The 23,479-nt window shown below is 45.6% G+C and overlaps 1 protein-coding gene across 2 annotated transcripts in view; it reads right to left on the reverse strand.

The window, feature by feature from the left end:
- The window catches only part of stard3 (StAR related lipid transfer domain containing 3), a 38,478-nt gene extending 18,033 nt beyond the window's left edge, over positions 1 to 20,445 (reverse strand). Inside the window, exons 1-8 of one of the 2 annotated variants that reach the window (XM_069907200.1) lie at positions 20,363 to 20,445; positions 17,374 to 17,600; positions 13,747 to 13,824; positions 13,575 to 13,652; positions 10,907 to 10,963; positions 8,827 to 8,944; positions 6,920 to 7,018; positions 1,829 to 1,884 (exon numbers count right to left, since the gene is read on the reverse strand). In XM_069907200.1, the coding sequence (XP_069763301.1) occupies positions 1,829 to 1,884; positions 6,920 to 7,018; positions 8,827 to 8,944; positions 10,907 to 10,963; positions 13,575 to 13,652; positions 13,747 to 13,824; positions 17,374 to 17,562 (675 nt within the window). In that variant the 5' untranslated portion in view covers positions 17,563 to 17,600; positions 20,363 to 20,445. The remainder of the gene's footprint in view (positions 1 to 1,828; positions 1,885 to 6,919; positions 7,019 to 8,826; positions 8,945 to 10,906; positions 10,964 to 13,574; positions 13,653 to 13,746; positions 13,825 to 17,373; positions 17,601 to 20,362) is intronic. The other variant, XM_069907201.1, reaches the window with a different exon arrangement.
- Between the last annotated feature and the right edge of the window lie 3,034 nt (positions 20,446 to 23,479).

Below are 23,479 nucleotides of genomic sequence, written 5' to 3' on the forward strand. Positions count from 1 at the left end.
TGGGGACTATATTCTTTGCTGAAGGTGCTTTAAAAAAAAAGTTGTTGTTGATTGAATCCTGGAGAGTGTCAGTGGTATCTGAGAATCATCAAAAGGGTGAAGGACCAGGAAGCCACTGAACATCACAAGTAATCTCTCACTGACAGGGTTGAAGGTTTCTTCTGACTCTACTGGGATTCTTTTGAATGCTTTTTTTAAAAAAAAGCAAACTTTCCAAGCAGAATGTGCAGATGTGAATCGGAAATGGAAAGCACAGCTAAAATATAGTGTTAACTCTGGGTACAAGGTGCCTGGGATCTGGGTCATATACTATCCTATTTGGAAATACATTGCTGCTCCGACTCAATGCTGGATGAGAATCCAGGAAGAGCCGACTCTAAAGCACTAAAGGAGTCTTTTAACCCCTGGTTTTGTTTCTTCTTTGGCTTGGCTTCGCGGACGAAGATTTATGGAGGGGTTAAAAAGTCCACGTCAGCTGCAGGCTCGTTTGTGGCTGACAAGTCCGATGCGGGACAGGCAGACACGATTGCAGCGGTTGCAAGGGAAAATTGGTTGGTTGGGGTTGGGTGTTGGGTTTTTCCTCCTTTGCCTTTTGTCAGTGAGGTGGGCTCTGCGGTCTTCTTCAAAGGAGGTTGCTGCCCGCCAAACTGTGAGGCGCCAAGATGCACGGTTTGAGGCGTTATCAGCCCACTGGCGGTGGTCAATGTGGCAGGCACCAAGAGATTTCTTTAGGCAGTCCTTGTACCTTTTCTTTGGTGCACCTCTGTCACGGTGGCCAGTGGAGAGCTCGCCATATAACACGATCTTGGGAAGGCGATGGTCCTCCATTCTGGAGACGTGACCCATCCAGCGCAGCTGGATCTTCAGCAGCGTGGACTCGATGCTGTCGACCTCTGCCATCTCGAGTACTTCGACGTTAGGGGTGTAAGCGCTCCAATGGATGTTGAGGATGGAGCGGAGACAACGCTGGTGGAAGCGTTCTAAGAGCTGTAGGTGGTGCCGGTAGAGGACCCATGATTCGGAGCCGAACAGGAGTGTGGGTATGACAACGGCTCTGTATATGCTTATCTTTGTGAGGTTTTTCAGTTGGTTGTTTTTCCAGACTCTTTTGTGTAGTCTTCCAAAGGCGCTATTTGCCTTGGCGAGTCTGTTGTCTATCTCATTGTCGATCCTTGCATCTGATGAAATGGTGCAGCCGAGATAGGTAAACTGGTTGACCGTTTTGAGTTTTGTGTGCCCGATGGAGATGTGGGGGGGCTGGTAGTCATGGTGGGGAGCTGGCTGATGGAGGACCTCAGTTTTCTTCAGGCTGACTTCCAGGCCAAACATTTTGGCAGTTTCCGCAAAGCAGGACGTCAAGCGCTGAAGAGCTGGCTCTGAATGGGCAACTAAAGCGGCATCGTCTGCAAAGAGTAGTTCACGGAGAAATTTCTCTTGTGTCTTGGTGTGAGCTTGCAGGCGCCTCAGATTGAAGAGACTGCCATCCGTGCGGTACCGGATGTAAACAGCGTCTTCATTGTTGGGGTCTTTCATGGCTTGGTTCAGCAAGTTATTGCCCAACTAAAAAGGGCAGATTGTATTAAATGGAAGGAAATTCCATTTTTGTGGTGGTGAGACTTGACCTCATTTCTCAGAATCATTCATACAGGCTGGGTTCTCAGAGGGACCACAGCAGTTCATGAAGCATCTCACCACCACCTGCTCCAGGCTGGTTCAGAATGGGCAATAAATGCTGGCCTTGCCAGTGACCCTTGCACCCAGAATCAACATTAAATCGAGACAAAACCCAAAAATAGTGTTTGCTATGAAAACGTCAACTCATCCATACCCGAGGCGTAATTGCTATCCTTCCAACACTTTCGTCTTCCAAACCATCATCAGAGCCTGGAACATGAAGCAAAATCAAGCAGGTTCAGAGTAAAATACAAAAGTCTGCAGACACTGTGAATGAAGTAAAAACACGTGGATAGAGAAACTCAGCAGTGTTCTTTATATGGCAAAGATAAAGATACGTAATGAACATTTCAGGCCTGAACGCTTCATCAAGATATGAGCAAAATGTAGTAAAGCACGAAAGTCTGCAGATACTGTGGTTGAAGTCAAAACACAAAGCTGGAGAAACTCAGCAGGTCAAACAGCGTCCTTCATAGAGCAAAGATAAAAATACATAACAATTGTTTCGGGCTTGAGCCTTCGTTAAGGTATGGAAAAATGTTGGCAGGCATCCGAATAAAAAGGTAGGGGGAGGAGCATGGTCCCAAAGGCAGGAGGTAATAGGTGGAGAAGGGAGGGAGGGCTCAGCAGCAAGCAAGGGGAGAAGGGAAGACCGGGGGAAGGGAAAGGAGGGGTAAAGGACAGCAGGTTAGCAGAAACCGGAGTAGAGGTTAATGCCATCTAGCTGGAGAGTGTCCAGATGTTAATTTATAGGTGGTCTTTTGGATAGTACATGAGGCCATGGACAGACATGCGAGTTGAGCGACTGGGCACAGTTTGGGAATCACTTCGCTGAGCACCTTCACTCTGTCCTCACCAGTGGCAGGGACCTCCCAGTGGCCAATCATTTCAGTTCCAGAGTCCCAGTCCCATACTCACATGTCTGACCATGGCCTCATGCACTATCCCACCAAAACTATCCATAAATTGGAGGAACAACACCTGATTTTCCATCTGGACACTTTCCAGCCGAATGGCATTAACATCGACCTCCAGATTCTGCTAACCTACTCTCCGTTAACCCCTCTCTCCCTTCCTTCCTTCCTTCCCCCCTGTTTTCTTTCCCTCAGCTCTCGATCCCCTTCCCTCTCTATTCACCCGGCCAACCTTCTTCCCCTTGCTTGCTGCTGTTCCCTCCCTCCTCTACCCATTCCTCCTTCCTTTGGGACCATGATCTTCCTCCCACGCCTCCTTTACCTTTTTATTCGGATGTTTGTCAACGTTTTTCCATACCTTAATGAAAGGCTCAAGCCCGAACTGTCGGATATGTATTTTTTATCTTTGCTTTATGAAGGACGCTGTTTGACCTGCTGAGTTTCTCCAGCTTTGAGCAAAATGTAGGCAGGTGCCTGAACAAAATGATGGGTGGGGAGAGGAGCACATGCCAAAGGCAGGTGGTAATAGGTGGATAAGTAAGGGTGGGGGGGGGGGGGGGGGAATGGCTCTGTGAATGGAGAGGGAAGGGGAGGGACCCAGAGAGTGCCCAGCGTCATTTAGAATATCCTGGACTTCTTCATGAACAATGTAGAGGCTTTAATATCCTTGCAACAGTTCATAATATTTATCCAAAATAGAGGTAAGAGGAGCCTGTTCCACCATTCAATAGGATGATGGCCAAGACTTTACCTCAGAATCAATTTCCTTTCATCTGACTGAAGAATTATCTTCCCACTTGTACCCTGAATGCCAATCCTTTATTTGAGACAGTGATCCCTAGTCTTGCCCCAACTCCTCATCCCCCCCACCTCTCCATCATCAACCCTCTAGACACAAGAGAGGTATCATCCCTGCATCCAAACTCCATAGAACTCTTGAAATAAAACCATAAAATTCAGGGGAAATGTTTCAGATCAAAAACATTCATAAAAACTGGGACAGATTTTCATTCTTATAAGAAATTTACCTCACCCATCATTCTTCAAAAGAAGAAGTTTGCTTAACTTCTCCTCGTGCAACAATCCCACAGCCTCCATTGCAAGCATTAGTCAGGTGAATTTTGCTCTACTTCCTTGATCACAAACATCCTCCAAATCAGGGAGGGAAACCAGATATACAGGGCTCAGCAAAGCAATGCATCTCTATTTTGTACTCAAGTGTTTGTTTGCCAGTTATTTTAAAGGGGAATTGAGACTGCATGTTACAAGAACACCCAAGGTCTCTCTTAACACCAACACCTTTCAATTTCTCACCATTAAGTGAAAGGTTAGATTACATAGGATGCAGGAAAAGCTAGCCAATTGACGACAGAATTGGCTTGGCAGTAGGAGACAGAGGCTACAGTGGAGAGTTGTTACTGAGACTAGAGGCTTGTGGTCAGTGGTGTGCCACAGGGATTGACACTGGATCCTCTGTTGTCACCTATATCAATGACTAGGATGATAATGTGGTTAAAATGGTTTGTGGGCAACGTCGAAATTGGTGGTATAGTGGACAGTGAGGAAGGATGTCTAAGTTTTCAAGAGGGGGAAAGAATTGTGGATGGAATTCAACTTCAGTAGTGTGAAATTATGCATTTTGGCAAATCAAACTAAAGTAGAACTTTCACATTGAAAGGTAAGGCCTTGGAGACTGTGGCAGAACAGAGGGACCTGCAGGTATACAATTCTCTGAAAATGGTGACACTAATTGACATGGAGGTGAAGAAGCTGCTCGTCTTCATCAATCAGGGCACTGAGTACAGGAGCAGGGACATTATATTACAACTGAACAACACATTGATGAGTCTTGAAGTATTGTGTGCAGTTTGGTCATCCCTCTAGAGGAAAGATATTATTAAGCTGGAAAGGGTGTAGAAAAGATTCACAGGTTAGCAGAACTGGAGGGCTTGAATTACAAGAAGCCGAATACACAGAGGAGGGCTCTACAGAGATATACAAATCATGAGGGGCATAGAGAAGGTAATTAGTCATTGATTTTTTTTCCCCCCAGAAAAGGGAATTAGATTTATGGTGATAGAGGAAAGATTTACAAGAGACGCAGGGTGCTATTTTTTCCCCATACAGAGGGCGGTGGGTGAATGGAATATGACATGTTGCCAGAGGAATGGGTAGAGGTGGTGTAATGGAAGATTCTAACCGGGTTTTTTACTTTTGCTGAGAACCTGCTTGTGTTTTAGAATCAGCAGACATAAGCTAAATTCCACCGAGGAGCCAGAGATGCAGTTATCTGACGAAAGGACATCTGTGTACCAAGAACATTTAATCTTCCTGCTTGTTTTGGTCACAGACTGTCAGAGGCCTAGCCTTGATGCAAAATAAACCATTGTAATCAAAGTGATAAGCTGAAAATTATGTTATTCGATAGAAGCCTATGCATGCTAGCTTGCTCGCTTATCTTTCTTGCTGTGCTGGAAATAGGTGCTTGGGTAAGCAGATTTTGGGTAATATAAGCCATGGTCCCGCTGCTGAAGTTTGAGACTCTCTGAGAGGTGGCAACATCTCTCAGCAAGAAGAAGAACTTCTAGAGTCCAGCCAACGTCCCAGTCGGGGGAGGGGGAGAAGCTGCTACCGGCACCCTGACAACCTAGTACAAGTGTGCAGTCGTTGCCTCGCTTCGGCAGTTGGGACCAGTCCAGGCGTTGATGTATAGTTGGGAAGGGCTTGCATATTGTAGTTTGAAATCAGCTTTTGAATTTGTAATAAACATTTGTATGAACTGAACTGCTCTCAGTGTGTGTGTGTCTATTTTCTTTCAGTAGCTCAAACACTGTGACCAATCTAAAACGAACAAAATGAGAGGTACAAGTTTACCCAGGACAGGTGGGGACAATTATAATGTTTAAAAGACATCTGGACAGATGTGCCTAGGAAAGGGATGGTGGGATATTTCCAAACATAGGCAAATAGGACAAGCTTAGGTAGACAACTTGGTTGGCAGGACCAGTGGGCAAAGGGTGTGCTCCCATGGATTTAAAAATGTTTCCATACCCCAATTTGATCTGCCACATCCTTGCCCATTCACCTGTCCATCCCCATTAAAAGCCCATTGCCACCATCAGCAAATTTAATATTGTGTTTGGCCCCAAATCTGAATCGTTAATACAGATGAACAACCCCTGGGGCACCCACTGGTTGCAGTCTCCCAACACAAGAATGACTTGTTTATTCCAACTGTTTTCTGTTAGTAAACCAGTCCTTAGTCTGTGCCATTATACGACTCCCTCCATAGGGGTGCCAATTTTGTTTAAGGCCTTCAGAAAGTGCTAGAACACATCAAATGATTCACCTTTTACCATTCACAAAATGAATGGATTCTTCAAACATAATTCCTTTCTGTGAATAGCTCTGCCCACTCCCATCTTATTTTTAAGTGCCAAAAAGCACTTCCTTAACAATAAATTCCAGCATTTTGCCCACTCATATTAGGCAAATTGTCTTGAGGACCCCATTTTCTTTCTAAATTCAGTCACCAGTTTAAAGCCATAGGTCAGTTCAGACTTGCTGTGTGAGAGGATGTTGCACAAAACAACTAAACAGTTCCTTCCTGTATCTCTCAGCCCCAGAACCATGCCCTTATCCTTCCCCAACCTCTCTCCCTCCCAATCTTGTCCTTTCACATTATCTCACTGTCCACTTGCCTACTCATCTATACAAACAGCCTCCCACTTCCCACAGAGCTGTTTAAAGGAAAATCAAAATGTAGATGTCGAAACTCTGAAGTAAAAACTCAACAGGTCAAGCTGGATATGTCCCTCAGCTCTGAATACCACAACCTGCACCAACCTGATAGTGTTTTCACTCTCTCAATGCCCTCATTTCTCTTTCTCTCACCAATAATTCAGCAACCAGATGATCACAATAACTTATCCCCCATGACAATCCTGACCTCACCCTAAATGAGACTCTCATATTCATGAAGCAATATTTATTTATTTATTTGTATATATGAATACTTGTTCTGCATGTGTGTTATGTCTGGTTGCATGCCTGCAAGTTTTACATTGAGGACCAGAGAATACATTTTGTCGGGTTGTACTCATGCAATTAGATGTCAATAAACTTGACTTGACAACAATCTTCCCAGAGTCCTATCCGGCTTTCCCCCAAACCATTAACATTTCCCCCATGCTGACCAAAGATCTTCCACCTGAAACCTTGACGGGTTCTCTTTCCACAGGTGCTGCCTAATCTGCTGTGTTCTTCAAGCATATTCTGTTTTTATCCGTGGTTTCTGAGGACCTATATGAAAGAGAGAAGCTGCACTGTACCTGCGAAGGACTCTGGTGGAGAATAGAACTGCCCCTCCGACACGGTACTCGGGTAGAGAAAGCCAGGGCCATTGAATATCCTCTGTGGTGCTTGCGACACTGGGGCAGAGGAAGAATATATCACAACCAGAAGAATACCAGAAAATAAAACAGAGAAATAAAAATCCTCAAAATTTGAGGGCAAGATGAAATAAAAGGTATTAGGTCACATGGACTATATCTATATGAACATAAATTCAAGAAAATCAGAGATAGAATGAGGGGAGAGTTCTTGCACGTAGAGTTTAAGGGTCTAGGAAAGAGAACTAAGGGGTCTCAAGGGCAGTCATCTCCATTCCAGCCAGTGCTACTTGTTAATAAGCAGAGAGCAGATGAATGTATATTGCAGAATTGTTGTAGGGCAGAGGGCTTCAGATTGTGGAGAAGGTGGGATGTCTGTAAGCCAGATTGGACTTTAACAGGAATTTTGCTCATATTGTTGGGGATTGACAGGATGCTGGGAATCCAAAAGGGGAATCATAATGCAGAGAACTAAGCTGGAAATAAGAGGTTCAGATGAAGGGTTACTTAGAAAGGCAGAGAGAAAGAAGAAGGCAATACAGGAGGGCAACAATAATAAGAGTATATCAAGGGCAGAGTAGACAAACATAAATGATCGTCAGCTCACAGAGTAAAGAATAATGGTAAAATAAAATGAGAGGTTCTTGATCAGAATTTTTTTTTAAATGGACTCCCTAGGACAAGCTATCATTTGGATAGAGAAATAATGTGGGCTTTCAAGAAAGGTATCAAACTATCATATCGATTGGACAAATAAAGTGCCACATGAAAGATAAAGAGGGCACGGAGAGAGATGCTCAACTAAAAACAAAGTGGTAGGCACAGTTAGTGTCACTGATACAGCGCCAGCGAACCACGTTCAAATCCACTGCTGTCTGTAAGGAGTTTCTACATTCGCCCAGTGTCTGCGTGGGTTTCCTCCCACCCTTCAAAAACTTACCGGGGGCTGGAAGTGCCCGTTACCATGTTGTATGGCTAAATTATGTACAAAAATGTAATTTTTGGATTGGTAATCAACAACTTGTAATAGGATCAGTGTTGGGGCCCAGGGCCTCAACTACTTACCGGTGACGTTTCAGGGACAAAGTGCACTGCTACTGAATTTGTTGCTGACAGAAGGGCGGATGGACAAAAAGGTTGTGCCATTCAGAATGAGACAAGGAGAAACCTCTCACATGGAATTCTCCTCCCAGCTGGCAGTCAGGCTCCAGCACTGAGAAGGTTCAAGACTGAAATCAAAAAGTCTTTTGAACATCAAGGGAATACATGGAGAAGGTTGGTACTGCACTAAATGATCAACCAAGGTCTTGGGAGGTAAACAGCTCAGCCCTACTTTTCTAATTCTGTTCTCATGACATCCAGCAGCTGGACAAAGGAACTGAGGGCTCAACCCACACAGCTGGCACCCATTCCATGACTGGCCTTCTCCTGTGGATCTTATTCCAAGGCAGTGCAGGAGTAATTTTTAGTGGAATTTTGGGCAAACAACCGAGGACACGGGATTACAGACTGGAACCTGTAATGCTGTTACATAATTCGACCAGAATTCAAATCCGGTGCTATCTGTAAGAAGTTTGTATGTTCTCCCAGTGTCTGCATGGGTTTATTTCCACCATTCAAAATGTACCAGGGTTGTAGGTTAATTGGGTGTGAGTGGGCAGCATGGGCTCATAAGGGCCATTACTATGCTGTATATCTAAATGACCATGACCAAAAAAAAATTAAATGAGATACATATCCCTACTTGCCCTCTCTGTGCTATCACTGTGTGATTATCAGAAGACAGGGTCTGTGTACCACATTCAGAGAGAGCAAAAGGGCATCATTTTTTCCAGATATTTACTCACATCTCTCATCCTCTGCCTCCTGAGTTAGGACTTTGAAGTCAAGAAACCAGGTCTCCAGCCAGGCAAGTATGAAGGAAACAATCGGAAGAACATAACTAAAGGCACCTCTGGTCTGAAACTGAATGAAGGGTTTCACATAAGTGCTGTCCTCCTTCCACTGAGAACAGCAGGCTCACTGGTGATTATAGCACACAAACTCAGAAATATTCTTCAAACTTGTAAAAAAAGTTAGAGAAACAACCAACCAGCCATGCAACCATCATCAGATCACAAACTGCCCCCTCCCCCCATCAAGGCAGTTGCCACCAGTTCGAGAGCTTTACCTCCCTTCTGGCTGCACACATATTCTGCTCTGAACATCAACTAGGGTGGAGTTCAGATGATTGAGCCCAGAGCAGAGTAACAAATCTTGATCTGCTCCCAATTGCTGCCTAAAATGCATTCTTTGCTGATGACACAAAACCAAGTGGGAATGTGGCCAGATTGAGGTTCAAATAGGCTTCAAGGGAATGTAGACAAGCTGAGGGAGTACAGATTAACATTACAGATGGAGTAGAGTATGGGAAAAGGTGAGGTTATCCACTTGATAGGAAAAAGGTGAAGGGGAATTTTTTTTTAATGTCAAGAAATTGGGAATGTTGATGTGCAAAGGGACCAGAGCATCCTAATACACAACTTACTGAAAGCATTGAGGACAGCAAATGGTATGGAGAACTTTATTGCAAGAGGATTTGACTACAGAGTAATTCTGTCATATGTACAATTCTATAGACTCTTGGTGAGACCACACCAGGTATATTGCATACAGTCCAGTTTCCTTCCCCAAAAATGGCACTACTTGATTTGGAGAGACTTCAGTGCAGTGAAGAATCACCTGGTTAGTTCCTGACACAGCTGGTAGGGGGAGAGACTGGGCTCTTCTCTGGATCTTAGAAGATAAGACAGGCCAAAATTGAAGAGAGCAAGTCTGGCAGCCACCTGTGTGGAACGTTACTGACAGAGAAGCCCAAACTCATTCATAATCCATCTCCATGTCAGAGCATGGTAACAGTGACTCCAACACAATCAAAGTCCAAAGACATGGGTTGGCTTGTTCACTGGCAATCACTGAAATTTATCCCTCCCGTGTAGGCAGAATATGGAGAAGTCAAAGGGAGTGTGGGATCGGTGTAAATGGGTGCGTGATGGCCAGCACGACTGGGGTTCGAAGGCTTGTTTCTGTGCTCTATCTGTCCAGGACACCAGAATGCGAACCTCCAGCACCTTCACTGATTTTGTAAGAAAGTAGCTGAAATTTCCTGGTCTGTGTCCTAGATGCCTCTGGAATTATTAGACAGGCTTCCTGCTGAAGTCCTTCTAAATGGTTTCCCCTTAACTTACATCCCTCTTTCAACTTCCTCCTGGTTCTAAGACAAAGATGCAGCATGCCGGGACTTCATCAGATTGCAATCTGATAAGTTCAGTAGACAGACACTCTACTGCGTAAAAGTGGCAGCAGGTCCCCTCCACCCAAACATTTCCAGGGATTAATTTACTCAGTCTCCAACAGGCGGGCATGGTGTAAACAGGAACTCTGTGGCTGCCCAAGGTCAATCAATAGACTAGGGCAGTGAAGCGTTTTATCGCAAATTCACAAACGGCAGAATAATTGTGTATCTGTATTACCTTCTATAATCAGGAGACATTTCAAACCACTTTCTAGCTGAAGAGATACCCTTTAAACTGCCACCCATTCAAGATTGGAAACTCAGCCAATCCTACACAGCGTACGACATGACAATATTCCTTCCTGATTTAGCTGAAGGTAGGGTATGAACGAGGATAGGAATCACTCCATTGCTCTTGATCAGAATTATGTCACGGTATCTTTCTCAGCTGAGGGAACATCAGTTTAGCATCTCAAATCTCTTCAGAACAGCCCTCCCTCAGAACTGCACAAATCAATTATTTTAAACTTCTGAGCTCAAGCCTCTGAATGGGTCTGGAGTCCAGCTCTTTGGCCCTCCGTGAACCACAATCATGAGAAATGATTGTGAGGGAGTGTCGAGTATGAAGAAATGATTAGAAACCGTCTCCTTACCTGAATGGAGAGGATGACTTTTATTATTAGAAAGGCACTGGTAATTAAAGTGGTGACCTAAAACAGAAGGCAAGAATCAGTGTGGGGAGAGGAGCAGGGCTTTCAAAGCAGAATGAGCCCAACAAAGCACCAGACTTCCCATCAGAGTGCAGCATCCACATCCTGTGTCAGGGCCCGCTCCCTCAACAGTTCATACAATGTGCAAGAAGTAAATCTTGAGAGTCTGCAGACACCGTGGTTGAAGTAAAAGCACAATGCTGGAGAAACTCAGCAGGGCAGACAGTGTATTTTATTATAGTAAAGGTAAAGATGTATAACCAACATTTCAGACTTGAGCCCTTCATTAAGATATGAGCAAAATGAAAGCAGGCACCTGCCTACATTTTGCTCATAACTTGATTAAGGGCTCAAGCCCAAAACGATGGTTATGTATCTTTATCTTTGCTCTATAAAGTACACTGTCTGCTCTGCTGGGATCCTCTCATTGTGTTTTTACTGTACATTTTGCAAGACAAGGCTTTCCCTGCACAGAAGCAACTTACAATTCTGCACACATGGAGGCTATTTGACCCTCTGCCCTGGTACACTGCTCCAATATGCGTTACTCCTAGATGGTTCAATGCAAGAGCAAGGGATGATTCATAACTTGTAGGCTGTAAAATACCTTATATGCCAGCGTACAAGATGACTAGTATACAAGATGACCCACCCCGAATTTCCACCTAATATGGAGGTGTTGAGCTATACTTGTTGTATGAGACTGCCCCAAGTCTGGCACTTACTGCTGACCACTAGAGTGATACACATTTAATATACTAATTCACAATATTTTAAAAGAAAATTACCCAATAAAGGTTTAAATTTTATTAGCCTATTTTAAAATAAATCACCTGTACAGAGACAACGGCAGCCAAACTAGGCGAATGGATCCCGCAGAGTAGGGCTGAGACTTCGCTGTTAAGATTCATATTTTATACGTGGCGTACAAAACATTCCCTGGTTTTGGGGTGAGATTTTTTAATGCTCAAGAACCATCTTATACACTGGCATATATGATGAAATTAATAATCGGCTTCAGCCTGCTGTGACAGAGTATATAGAAATGTTTTTGGGAGATAAATTGGGAAATGTTTGTTAGAGTAGGTCACATACAAACACTTTAAAACAGATCTTATTTGAAATACTGCAGTTCTGCCCAATGCTAGACATATTGGGGCCTCACAGCTTTTGCAAGAGCTTTGAAGAGTGCTCAAGAGACTTCACTAATGGATTGTTGTTTACAAAAGGCAACTGACGAAAGAGCTTGGAGCCACATATTGTCTGGAGGAGAGCCTGCTGTTGTAAGAGGGTCATGTGGTTTTGTCAAACAGGCTTTCTCTCAGAAAGAGAGAAAAAGAGATCACTTGTACAGTGTTACAACCAGCAGAGGTAGCTGGGACTGGACCAGGACAAGCTTGCAAGCCCATTTGGAAGATGGCCTGGTCAAAGCCCTTGTGGTTCATGCAAGAGGAGAGGACTGGCTGTCTAAAGTTTCACTTGGAATAAGAGAAACAAAAAGGAACTCTGTGGTGAACTGAAAAAGAGGATATCATCTGAAGAACCCTGAAGGGGGCAAGTTTTGTCAGCAAGACACTGGAGTGGCTGATTAAAAAGGAATCAGTTGTGGATGTCCTGGAACAACAAATCTCTCTGAAAACCAAAAAGAACCTTCCTGAGCAGTAATTAACTATTTACTTTTCAAGCACCACTTTATAAATGTTAAATTCTGTGCACAATATAAAGATTGCCTGCAACCAGTGAACTTGGAGGAATGAGAAGTGAGATTGGACTGTGAACCAAAGAACTTTTCTGAACTTACACACACTACATACACGTGCGCTGAGAATTAGAAGGGGGTTAAGTTAGGGTTAGTTAAATTAAAGATAATTAAAAGCAACTTTTGTTTAAGTAATCATTTGCTGTGGTGAATATTGCTGCTGGGTATTGGGGTCCTCTGGGCTCATAACACTGCCCAGTCAGTGAGCTGAGTGCTATTGGCCAACTTTAGCAGATCATCCCTCTGTTATCTCCCCATACAGTCCATGGGCAGGGAGAGAGGGCATAACACGAGAATAAAATGTACACCTGGAAGGGAGCATCTCTTCAGACCCTGCAGGCATTGCCCAGAGACAAGGAATTGGAATTGCTTCCTCGCAGACTTCTCACCCATGTAGAGCTAGCAATATCCGGCAAAAGCAGAGACCATGAGACCTATGATCAGTTGAACTTCATCCTGCCTTTGCTAGTTCCTCTCTCAGAACGACTAAACCCAATTACAACAGACCAGCCCATGATCAACCACAACTGCGAATCCTTCTGGCCCAATTTTCATTCAGACCTCTTAAAATTAGAGTTATATTGTCAAAATATTCATGTTATATGAAAGGGAATGTTGGAACCTAAAATTAAGCATACAAGTTGACGGAGCTCTCAGTGGATGCAAGACTGCCTCGGAGAGGTTTGAATTGGTGCCCACTACCATTCCTGTGCTCAGTGCAAATGCACCAACTAGTTCCTCTCCCAGTTGACGCACTGTGCAAAGAATTAATCATCAAGTCATTCACTCTTAACTTTCACCCCACTTCCAGCTTAAGTATACAGGACAGTGAGCACTCTGTGTGATGCTTACCGCAATCACCCACCAGTGACGAAGTCTCAGGAGGGCGTAAGCCAGCAGTAACAGCAGGAAACGAAATAATGCCAGCAACTAGAAGGAGCAAGCATCAAACATGAATAATTGTTTGGAGTCATTCGAATATGGAGAATTGAATTTTGGTTAGATGCACGGACACAATACTTACAAAAATGTCAAAAAATGAAGTTTTGAAATTATAATTTATTATTTCATCCTTCAGATTTGTTTCAATACCATCTTTTGTCTGGGAAACAAAGAACACGTTAAGGTTTCAGAGTCAGCCATTTTGAAAGGGAGATGCAGCAGATCGGAGATGGCATTGCCCAAGCCAACAGCCCCATGCTCACTGAAACTCCACGGTACACTGTGTCAAGAGGCAGAGGAAGTCGCTCAGAGAGCGGTTTTCAGTTCGGAGCAGATCTGTAACACTAGACATTTTTCCCCCCCCCAAAATATTTGCTTCCTGAAAAAAAAAGGATTATGGTGGGCAACTTCAAGCTGAACACAAAGATAATTTCAGATTTGCTGTATTACATAGGAAGTTGGAGAAACATTATGAAATTAGCATATTTAATAATGCTGACACGCTGCATTAGTTCAACTGAACTAAAAAATGTTTTATTGCTGATTTTTGTTTGTACTCAGCATCTGATGCCTGTCATATCAGTGTCCAACAATAGTTAGCCAATATTGATGGATTCCAGTTGCCCTGATACCACTTTTCCATGGTCGCAATGCCCTGGTGAAACCTTTCACCGTGTTCATCACTGAATGCACCAGGATCAGCAAAGTGTGAATGCAGTACAAGAATTTTCAATGGCATATTGCACTTCCATGATTTACTATGCTTGAAGTAGATTTAAAATATGACAGCAAATCACAAAAGTGGGATAAATCTTAAAAAAAAAGATATGTGATGGGAAAATCTTAATGTGATTTTCGTGATCAGCTGCCCAAATTCCATTCCAAAAGTGTTCTGGAAGCAGAATCTTCGATGTCCAGTGTAATCAACCTGCAGCAATGGCTGAATTTTGCGGGCAGACTCCAAACTCAGTCAGGACTCATTTTCCTGCACCAGTTCTCCAAATTCAGACATCCAAACACTCAGAATCAAATGAAAACTTTTGAGGACTCATCATTTTGTCATGCAAGAACTGCAGCAGCCATACTGTGAACAGCACGATCCCACACAGGCCATAAGGTAACATCCAGACATGCCTCCAGGAGGCAGTGTTGTGCTCTTCTTCAAACAGCCAGATGTCAGAACCTGCTTTCAATCTTCCCTCACCTAGCTGTGCACAGTTCTGCAGCACTGACCTGCCAACAGTTCAGTGTGCCCTTAATACTGCTACTCTGGCGGCGTTGCTTCTTCCCGACACCACAAACCTCCTTGGTACTATACCTTCAACAATACATCGCTGCTGACCAATCTAAAACTGTTCTCCCTCCTCCTCCCGCTCTCTCCCCCTGGGTACCACCAGGAAATGGACCCTTCTAATCAGACAATAAACAATGAGAAATGGTTCATTGATGACCCAATAGTTGAATGGACTTTAATCCGCACTGATCATAACATGAGAGGGAGGTGCAGACAGAAGCAGAATTCAGTCTGATGTAAAATGTGAATAGAGCAAACTTCAAAGATACAGGTGGAATCTGGCCAAAATACAGCTGGACGAACAGCAGGTCAAGCAGTCTGAAGATGCTGGGAAGGCTTTGGGCCAGTCACCTGCTGCAGAGACACTGCCTCTGACCTCTTCTTGTTGCCACAGCATTCATGTGTCTGTTCATTTCAATGACAATCTCCAGGATGACAATCGGGAACTTAGCGATGGCATGCTGTTGAATGTCAAGGGCTGATGGGTTAGCTGTCATTTATTAGAGGTGGTCATTGCCCAGCCTTGGTAGCGATAACATTTGCCACTTTTTAAATTTAGATGTACATCACAGTAACAAGACCTTCTGGCCCGTGCCACCCAAATACCTCAATTAACTTACAACCCTCGTACATTTTCAAGGGTGGGAAGAAACTGAGCATCTGGAGGAAAATAATCACCTGACAGACAGCACCAGATTCAAACCCGGGTCACTGGCACAGTCGTAGTATTGCACAGTTAGTGTAGCAGTTAGCGAAATGGTGTTACAGTTCCAGCAACTGGCATAGACGACACTTTCCTTATTCTAATATATCCTAATTTCAAAGTATCATCTTCCAAAGCATGAGCTGCGATATCCCAAATTTAGATCTCTTTATTCCAATAACTCAAAATCTTAGGCCATTACTTTATGTAGCATTAATTTGTTGGTAGAACAGGAAAACATTTTGCTTAGCTTCGCAACAAGAATTTCATAACTGTGAAAAACAAAGCATTTACTGTATAAAGATACAAAGATATATAGAGATAAAAAACTTGAATAAAAATTTCTCGTGCTCACGCTTCCTTCACATCTTGTAGAATGAGAGCAAGCAGTTAGCCTGGACGGATATTATGATATATTACATCATAGTCACTATGGTAACACTACAAACAATAGTTCTCTTAAAGAAACAGGCATAAAATTAACTAAGAACCAAAAACACAAGGTATTAACCTTTACAACTGAGACATGGGTTCGAATCTCGTGCAGTCTGTAAGGAGTTTGTATGTTCTCCCTGGGTCTGAGAGGGTATCCTCTGGGTGCTCTGATTTCCTCCCACCCTTCAAAACATACCAGGGGGTTGAAGGTCAATTGGGTGAAAACTGGCAGCATGGACACGTGGGCCGAAAGGGCCTGTAACCATGCTCTATGTCTAAATAACTACTACTCTAACTGTCCCGCCTTGAAAGCAGTCAGGAGCTACTTCATTTGGTGCAGATTTCCAAATGGAATTGAACATTTAATGGTGATTGAACATCAATAATTTTGCCCATGACAGAGGGAAGATGACTGATGAGACAGCTGGAGATGGTTGGGGCCGGTGAAACGAACACCTGCAGGGACTGGGACAACTGACCTCCATCAACCACACCCATCTTCTTTGTTTGAGGAATTCCCTTTCAATCTCCACCAGCTTCAGGTTTGCCACACTCAGGTGTAGCCTTGGACAGAGGCTGTGATAGGGTCTAAAACCAAATCCTCACCCCCCCCCCCACCGCCCCCTCCTCACCCCCCTCCCCCACCGCTCCCTCCTCACCCCCCTCCCACACCGCTCCCTCCTCACCCCTCTCCCACACCGCTCCCTCCTCACCCCCCTCCCATACTGCTCCCTCCTCATCTCATCTCCCACTGGCACTCCGGGTGACCTCAGGCTGAATCCCACTGGCACTCCGGGTGACCTCAGGGTGAATCCCACGCCTCTCTAGGTGGCCCCACCACCCATTGTGGCTCCAAACCCAAAATGACTCCATCATGCCTGCTTACTCATCGGCAGTTCACTCACGTTCAGAAAACATTTCTACAATTACCCATTGCTGTATCAACAGTAACTCTGTTGTGCTGGGAATAACATCCTTTGTGATCAGAAAGTGACTCTATGTCACTAGATTGAGCCTCATCTTGGCCGTAGACAGGGCAAGTGAATGTACAATTACATGAACTTTGACTGAATCATTAATGTACATATAATCTGGTAAATGCCATCTCCATTCAAAGTTTAATTATGACAAAGGGGAGAGTTGGGCTCGCTGAGGAATCATGCATTAACTGTTTCTATTTTGTGATCTCGATATAGAATAGGACAAGCAAAAAGGCAGCGCAACAAGGTTTCAGATCCTGTTTGGCACGCGGATTTTTCCAGAAAGGAAATACTTACGTTCAATTCGATGATCCACAGGAGAGAAACAAAGAGCAGGTCAAAAGTGACGAAAAGACAGAAGGTTCTGCGCACATCGGAGATGGCCTTCCTCTCCTCTGGATCAGGAGCTGCCATTAACGTCTGACACTGGGCATACGAGGTGTTGATTGAAGCAATGGTTGGCAAACTCCGTTCCACCCTATTCATCTTCCTCCCTGCACACCACCAAGCATGAGATGGGACGGCTTCCGGTGAAAAAAGCAGCAGTCAGCAGAGAAAGTTCTGGGGATAACACGTACCCCGAAACACCTATAATTATGGGCATCTGTACCACCAAACACTATCTGCTCTTCACATGGACATTATTCAGAGTATCCTTACCCACAAACACCATCTTCTCCTAAGATTGTGGGCAGAATGACATAGCAAACTCCCAACATCACAACCCTGCACCAAGACAATTGGGATGAGAGGTCGAAGGAATAATCTCTGATCTGTGTCAGACACACGAGAGCATGGTGTCCCACTCAACAGACCCACAGGCAGCTTCCCTGCTGCTGCTGTGGCGACTCTTGAGTGGCAATAAGGGAAATATTTATATTACAAAAAAATGCCTCAGGAATATCAAATATAACCATATAACCACTTACAGCACAGAACAGGCCAGTTCGGCCCTACTAGTCCATGCCGTAACAAATCCCCACCCTCCTAGTCCCACTGACCAGCACCCGGTCCATACCCCTCCAGTCCTCTCCTATCCATGTAACTATCCAATCTTTCCTTAAATGTAACCAATGATCCCGCCTCGACCACGTCTGTCAGAAGCTCATTCCACATCCCTACCACCCTTTGTGTAAAGAAATTTCCCCTCATGTTCCCCTTATAATTTTCCCCCTTCAATCTTAAACCATGCCCTCTAGTTGAATCTCCCCCACTCTTAATTGAAAAAACCTATCCACATTTACTGTCTGTCCTTTTTAAAATCTTAAGTACCTCTATCAAGTCCCCCCTCAATCTTCTATGCTCTAGAGAAAAAAGCCCCAGTCTGCACAACCTTTCCCTGTAACTCAAACCTTGAAATCCTGTCAACATTCTCGTGAACCTTCTCTGCACTCTCTCTATTTTGTTTATATCTTTCCTATAATTTGGTGACCAAAACTGTACACAGTACTCCAAATTTGGCCTCACCAATGCCTTGTACAATTTCATCATAACCTCCCTACTCTTGAATTCAATACTCTGATTTATGAAGGCCAACATTCCAAATGCCTTCTTCACCACACCATCTACCTGAGTATCAGCCTTGAGGGTACTATTTACCACAACTCTTAAATCCCTTTGTTGCTCTGCACATCTCAATAGCCTACCATTTAATGCATATGACCTATTTAGATTTGCCTTTCCAAAATGCAACACCTCACACTTATCTGTATTAAATTCCAAAGAAATCAATGCCCAATAACTGACAATATCTCAACCAAGAGGGAAATATAAACACGAGTTTCACCCCAAGGTATCAATTTTCTCCTACAGTCGGCCATTGGGTCAGGACATCATATCAAGCCCCTCAGGATACTATTGCTGTTGAATTAATTAAGAGCAGATCAGAGTATCCCTGGATTTTGTTAGCACCTGAATGGACAAACCCATTCTCAGCTCTGACAACCACAGGGCAGGGGAGAGGGTTTCCACTGAGCAGGGCCAAGAGTTGGGAAGCAGGTGTCCACTGTCCAGCAAAAGAGGCTGGGGAGAGGGTGCCCATTGACCACATGCCAGCGAGATCAACTACTGACCAGAGAACCACTACTGGGGAGAGTGATCATTGCCAGTGATGAAAAGAGATCACTGCCCAGAGAGAAGGGGGGGGGGGGGGAAAGAGATCACTGCCCAGAGAGAAGGGGGGGTGCGGAAAGAGATCACTGCCCAGAGAGAAGGGGGGGGGGAAGAGATCACTGCCCAGAGAGGGAGGGTGCGGAAAGAGATCACTGCCCAGAGAGAAGGGGGGGGGAAGAGATCACTGCCCAGAGAGAGAGGGGGGAAGAGATCACTGCCCAGAAAGAGGGGAGGGAAAGAGATCACTGCCCAGAGAGAAGGGGGGGGGAAGAGATCACTGCCCAGAGAGAAAGGGGGGGGAGAGATCACTGCCCAGAGAGGGGGGGGGGAAGAGATCACTGCCCAGAGAGAAGGGGGGGGGGAAGAGATCACTGTCCAGAGAGAAGGGGGGGGGGAAGAGATCACTGCCCAGAGAGAAGGGGGGGTGCGGAAAGAGATCACTGCCCAGAGAGGGGGGGGAAGAGATCACTGCCCAGAGAGAGGGGGGGGGAAAGAGATCACTGCCCAGAGAGAAGGGGGGGGGGAAGAGATCACTGCCCAGAGAGAAGGGGGGGGGAAGAGATCACTGCCCAGAGAGAGGGGGGGGGAAAGAGATCACTGCCCAGAGAGAGGGGGGGGGGGAAGAGATCACTGCCCAGAGAGAGGGGGGGGGGAAAGAGATCACTGTCCAGAGAGAAGGGGGGGGGAAGAGATCACTGCCCAGAGAGAGGGGGGGGGGGAAGAGATCACTGCCCAGAGAGAAGGGGGGGGGAAGAGATCACTGCCCAGAGAGAAGGGGGGGGGGAAGAGATCACTGCCCAGAGAGAGGGGGGGGGAAGAGATCACTGCCCAGAGAGAGGGGGGGGGAAAGAGATCACTGCCCAGAGAGAAGGGGGGGGGGGAAGAGATCACTGCCCAGAGAGAAGGGGGGGGGGGGAAGAGATCACTGCCCAGAGAGAGGGGGGGGGAAAGAGATCACTGCCCAGAGAGAGGGGGGGGGGGAAGAGATCACTGCCCAGAGAGAGGGGGGGGGGGGGGAAGAGATCACTGTCCAGAGAGAAGGGGGGGATAGAAAGAAATCACTGGCCGAGAAAACAGCCGGCGGCAGTGCAGGGGTGTCATGGGGACGAGTCCGACCACAGACCGGGCTGGGGCAGAATCACGCAGGGGACACAAGTCACCGGGCTCCATTTACCTTAGAGATGGTCCGTCGCCGCCGCCGCCTCGGCTCCTGATCCGGAACCTGAGGTCCGCGCTTACCCGGAAGTGGATCCGCTCGACCTGCTCCCTGCGTGTGATAGGGTGGTTTCCAAGGCGTGTCACCGTCACAGTTATCCCCCGGCTTCCGGGCGGAGTTGCTGGCTTCCGGGCGAGGACATGCTGATGTCCTTCCTCACCACCATGCTCTCTCTCTGCTCGTCATCTTCACCTCCCTCAGATTATTCATCTGGAGCCTATCGATGAACCTAACCTCAGCTCTCCGAGTAGAGAGTTTCGAATATTCTCCGCCACCTGCTCCATATCTCGGTCCAATAGACAATAGACAATAGGAGCTGGAGTAGGCCATTTGGCCCGTTGGGCCAGCACCGCCATTTTAGATCATGGCTGATCATTACCATCAGTACCCCTTTCCAGCCTTATCCCCATAACCCTTAACTCCGTTACCCACAAGAGTCTTATCTAACTCTCTTTTGAACATAGTCAGCGAATCCACCTCTACCACCCTCTGTGGCAGAGCATTCCACAGATTCACACTTCTCTGGGTAAAAAAATGCTTTCTCATCTCCGTCCTAAAGGGCCTACCCTGTATTCTTAAACTATGCCCTCTAGTCCTCATCTCTCCCATCATTGGGAACAAGTAATCAGACTTCACCTTGTCTATCCCCCTGATGATTTTGTATACCTCAATCATGTCCCCCCTCATCCTTCTAAACTCCAATGGATACAAGTCCAGTTTTTCTAGCCTTGCTGCATATGACAACCCTGCCATCCCTGGAACTAACCTTGTAAATCTGCGCTGCACACCCTCTATAGCTAGTATGTTCTTCCTCAAGTTTGGAGACCAGAACTGGACGCAATACTCCAGGTGGGGTCTCACTAGGGCCCTGTATAACTGCAGAAGGGCGTCTCTGTTCCTATACTCCAATCCCCTCTTTATGAAAGCCAACATTCCATTTGCCTTCTTCACAGCTTTCTGAACCTGCATGCTAGCCTTCAGTGACCGGTGAACAAGTACACCCAGATCCATTTGCACTTCCCCACCCTGACCCTCACCCTGAGCCTGTATCCCCGATTCTAGGCTCTTCAGCCAGGCGACCCGTTTAGCTTGGAGACAAACAGCAGAGCGGAACCTGAAGCCAACCACAAACTGCTGGAAGAACTCGGCGGGTCAAGCAGCATCAGGACCAGATGAATGGCTTCGGCCCTTAATGGTGACCATTCTTTGTGATGTTAGATTGCGGAGCTGTTACTCCTGTTTAATATATATTGATTTGGAGTTGAGCCTATTCCATCATTTAAGATATTCATGGCTCACCTGATTGTCCAGGTACAGCAGGTAATTACCATCACATGTTGACGCGATGGTCAAAAAAAATCACCAATACCTCTATTTTCTCAGAGCACTAAGGACGTTCGGCATGACCCCCTCATTCCTCAACAACTTCCACAGGGGCATCATTGATAATATACTTGCTGGATGCAGTGCAGTCCAGGAGCTGCCCAGCTGAAGATCAGAAGCCGGTGAATGAAACTCAGACGTCACATAAACTTCCTTCCCCTCCGTCTACACCTCCTGCTGCCGAGAAAAGGCAGCCAGCTCACTGAAAGCCCCATCACACCCCAGATACACTCTCTTCCTCCTTTCATCGGAGAGGGAAAGCGCGCACCAACAGGCTTAAAGACAGTTTCTTCCCTGCAGCTTCAGACTCGTGAATGAACCTCACAACAGTGCTTTCATGCTGCCCTTGCCTGGTGCTCATTGATCTTCCTTTTCACTGTTATCTTACACTCTGTAAATTGTGCTCTTTACATGATTTTTAGAGATTCTCACATTTCTAGGTATTTTGCGACAAGTAAACGTAATCAATATGGCTCAATGAATCCTGGCTTTTATTTAGCCCAAGAGCCCATGCCATCCAATTACAGTCATTTAACCTACAACCACCAGTACATTTTGAAGGGTGGGAGGAAACCAGAGCACCCAAAGGAAACCCATGCAGACACAGGGAGAATGTACAAACTCCTTACGGACAGCACCAGATTAGAAGCTGCGTCACTGGCATTGCAACAGCATTGCACTATCAGCTACTCTAACCATGCCACCCCATTTTCAATGGGGCTGGAGTGTAGAAGTGAGGAATTTTTACTACAGCTGTGCAAGGTACTAGTGAGGCCATTCAGAGCTTGAGAAGTTTTGGTTCCCTTATTTAAAGAAATAGATATTAGCATTGGAGTCTGATCAGCAGTGGATTACTGGTAGGATCCTGAGTTGGGGGTGGGGGGGGGGGTGCAGTGGGGTTGCCTTGTGAGGAAAGATTGAACAGTTGGCTTTGTACTTTGCTTTCCTGCAGTCTGCAACCCCTTGTGACTGTTGCCAATCATAGGCGCCGTCATCTTGGGTCCAGACCCCAGGGTCATGGTGTTTTAAAGAAACCACCATCAGTTCCTTTAACAGGCCATTCAAAGCCTGTATGGAGCCAATGTCTGTGGGGACTGGGCGGTTGGACCCTGTTGGGGAGCATGGGAACTTCCGCACCACCAGCAGTGCTGCCATTTTTGTTTTTGTGGATGTTTCTTTCACCCAAACTTCTTGCAGAATTAGAACTGACTGGCTGACCAGGAGGTTGAGGCACAAAGCCTGAGAACCATGTGAAGACCAGTAATGACAAAGGTGGAAAGCCAATGACCAGCATTGACTAGATGGGCCAAATGGTCCCCTTCTGTCTGTAGATTTATACCATGCCGCTGCAGAAGAGAGACAAGTGTGCAGGATTCAGCATCAGGCTGCAAGCTCCTATACTGCAGGAGGGTGTGATCAGGTACTAGCTCATTCATAGGTCCAGACTGATGGCATGGAGACAACACAGTGGGTTGAATGGTCTATACTGTGCTGGTGTTCTATGTAGCAGATGCAGATGGTAAAAGGGAGGAATGGATCCTTGTGACAAATATGCAGCCATTGTAGAAATTGAGTGGGTCCGTGGTTATTTCAGAAAGCCTTATCACAACTAAAGATCAAACATCATTAGTTAGATGCAAGATGAGTGCTGTTTGTTTGTTCGATGGTCACAGGTCTCAAAATTAGTAAACT

This window comes from Narcine bancroftii, chromosome 12 (assembly GCF_036971445.1).
Source record: "Narcine bancroftii isolate sNarBan1 chromosome 12, sNarBan1.hap1, whole genome shotgun sequence".
Classification (NCBI taxonomy): Eukaryota; Metazoa; Chordata; class Chondrichthyes; order Torpediniformes; family Narcinidae; genus Narcine; species Narcine bancroftii.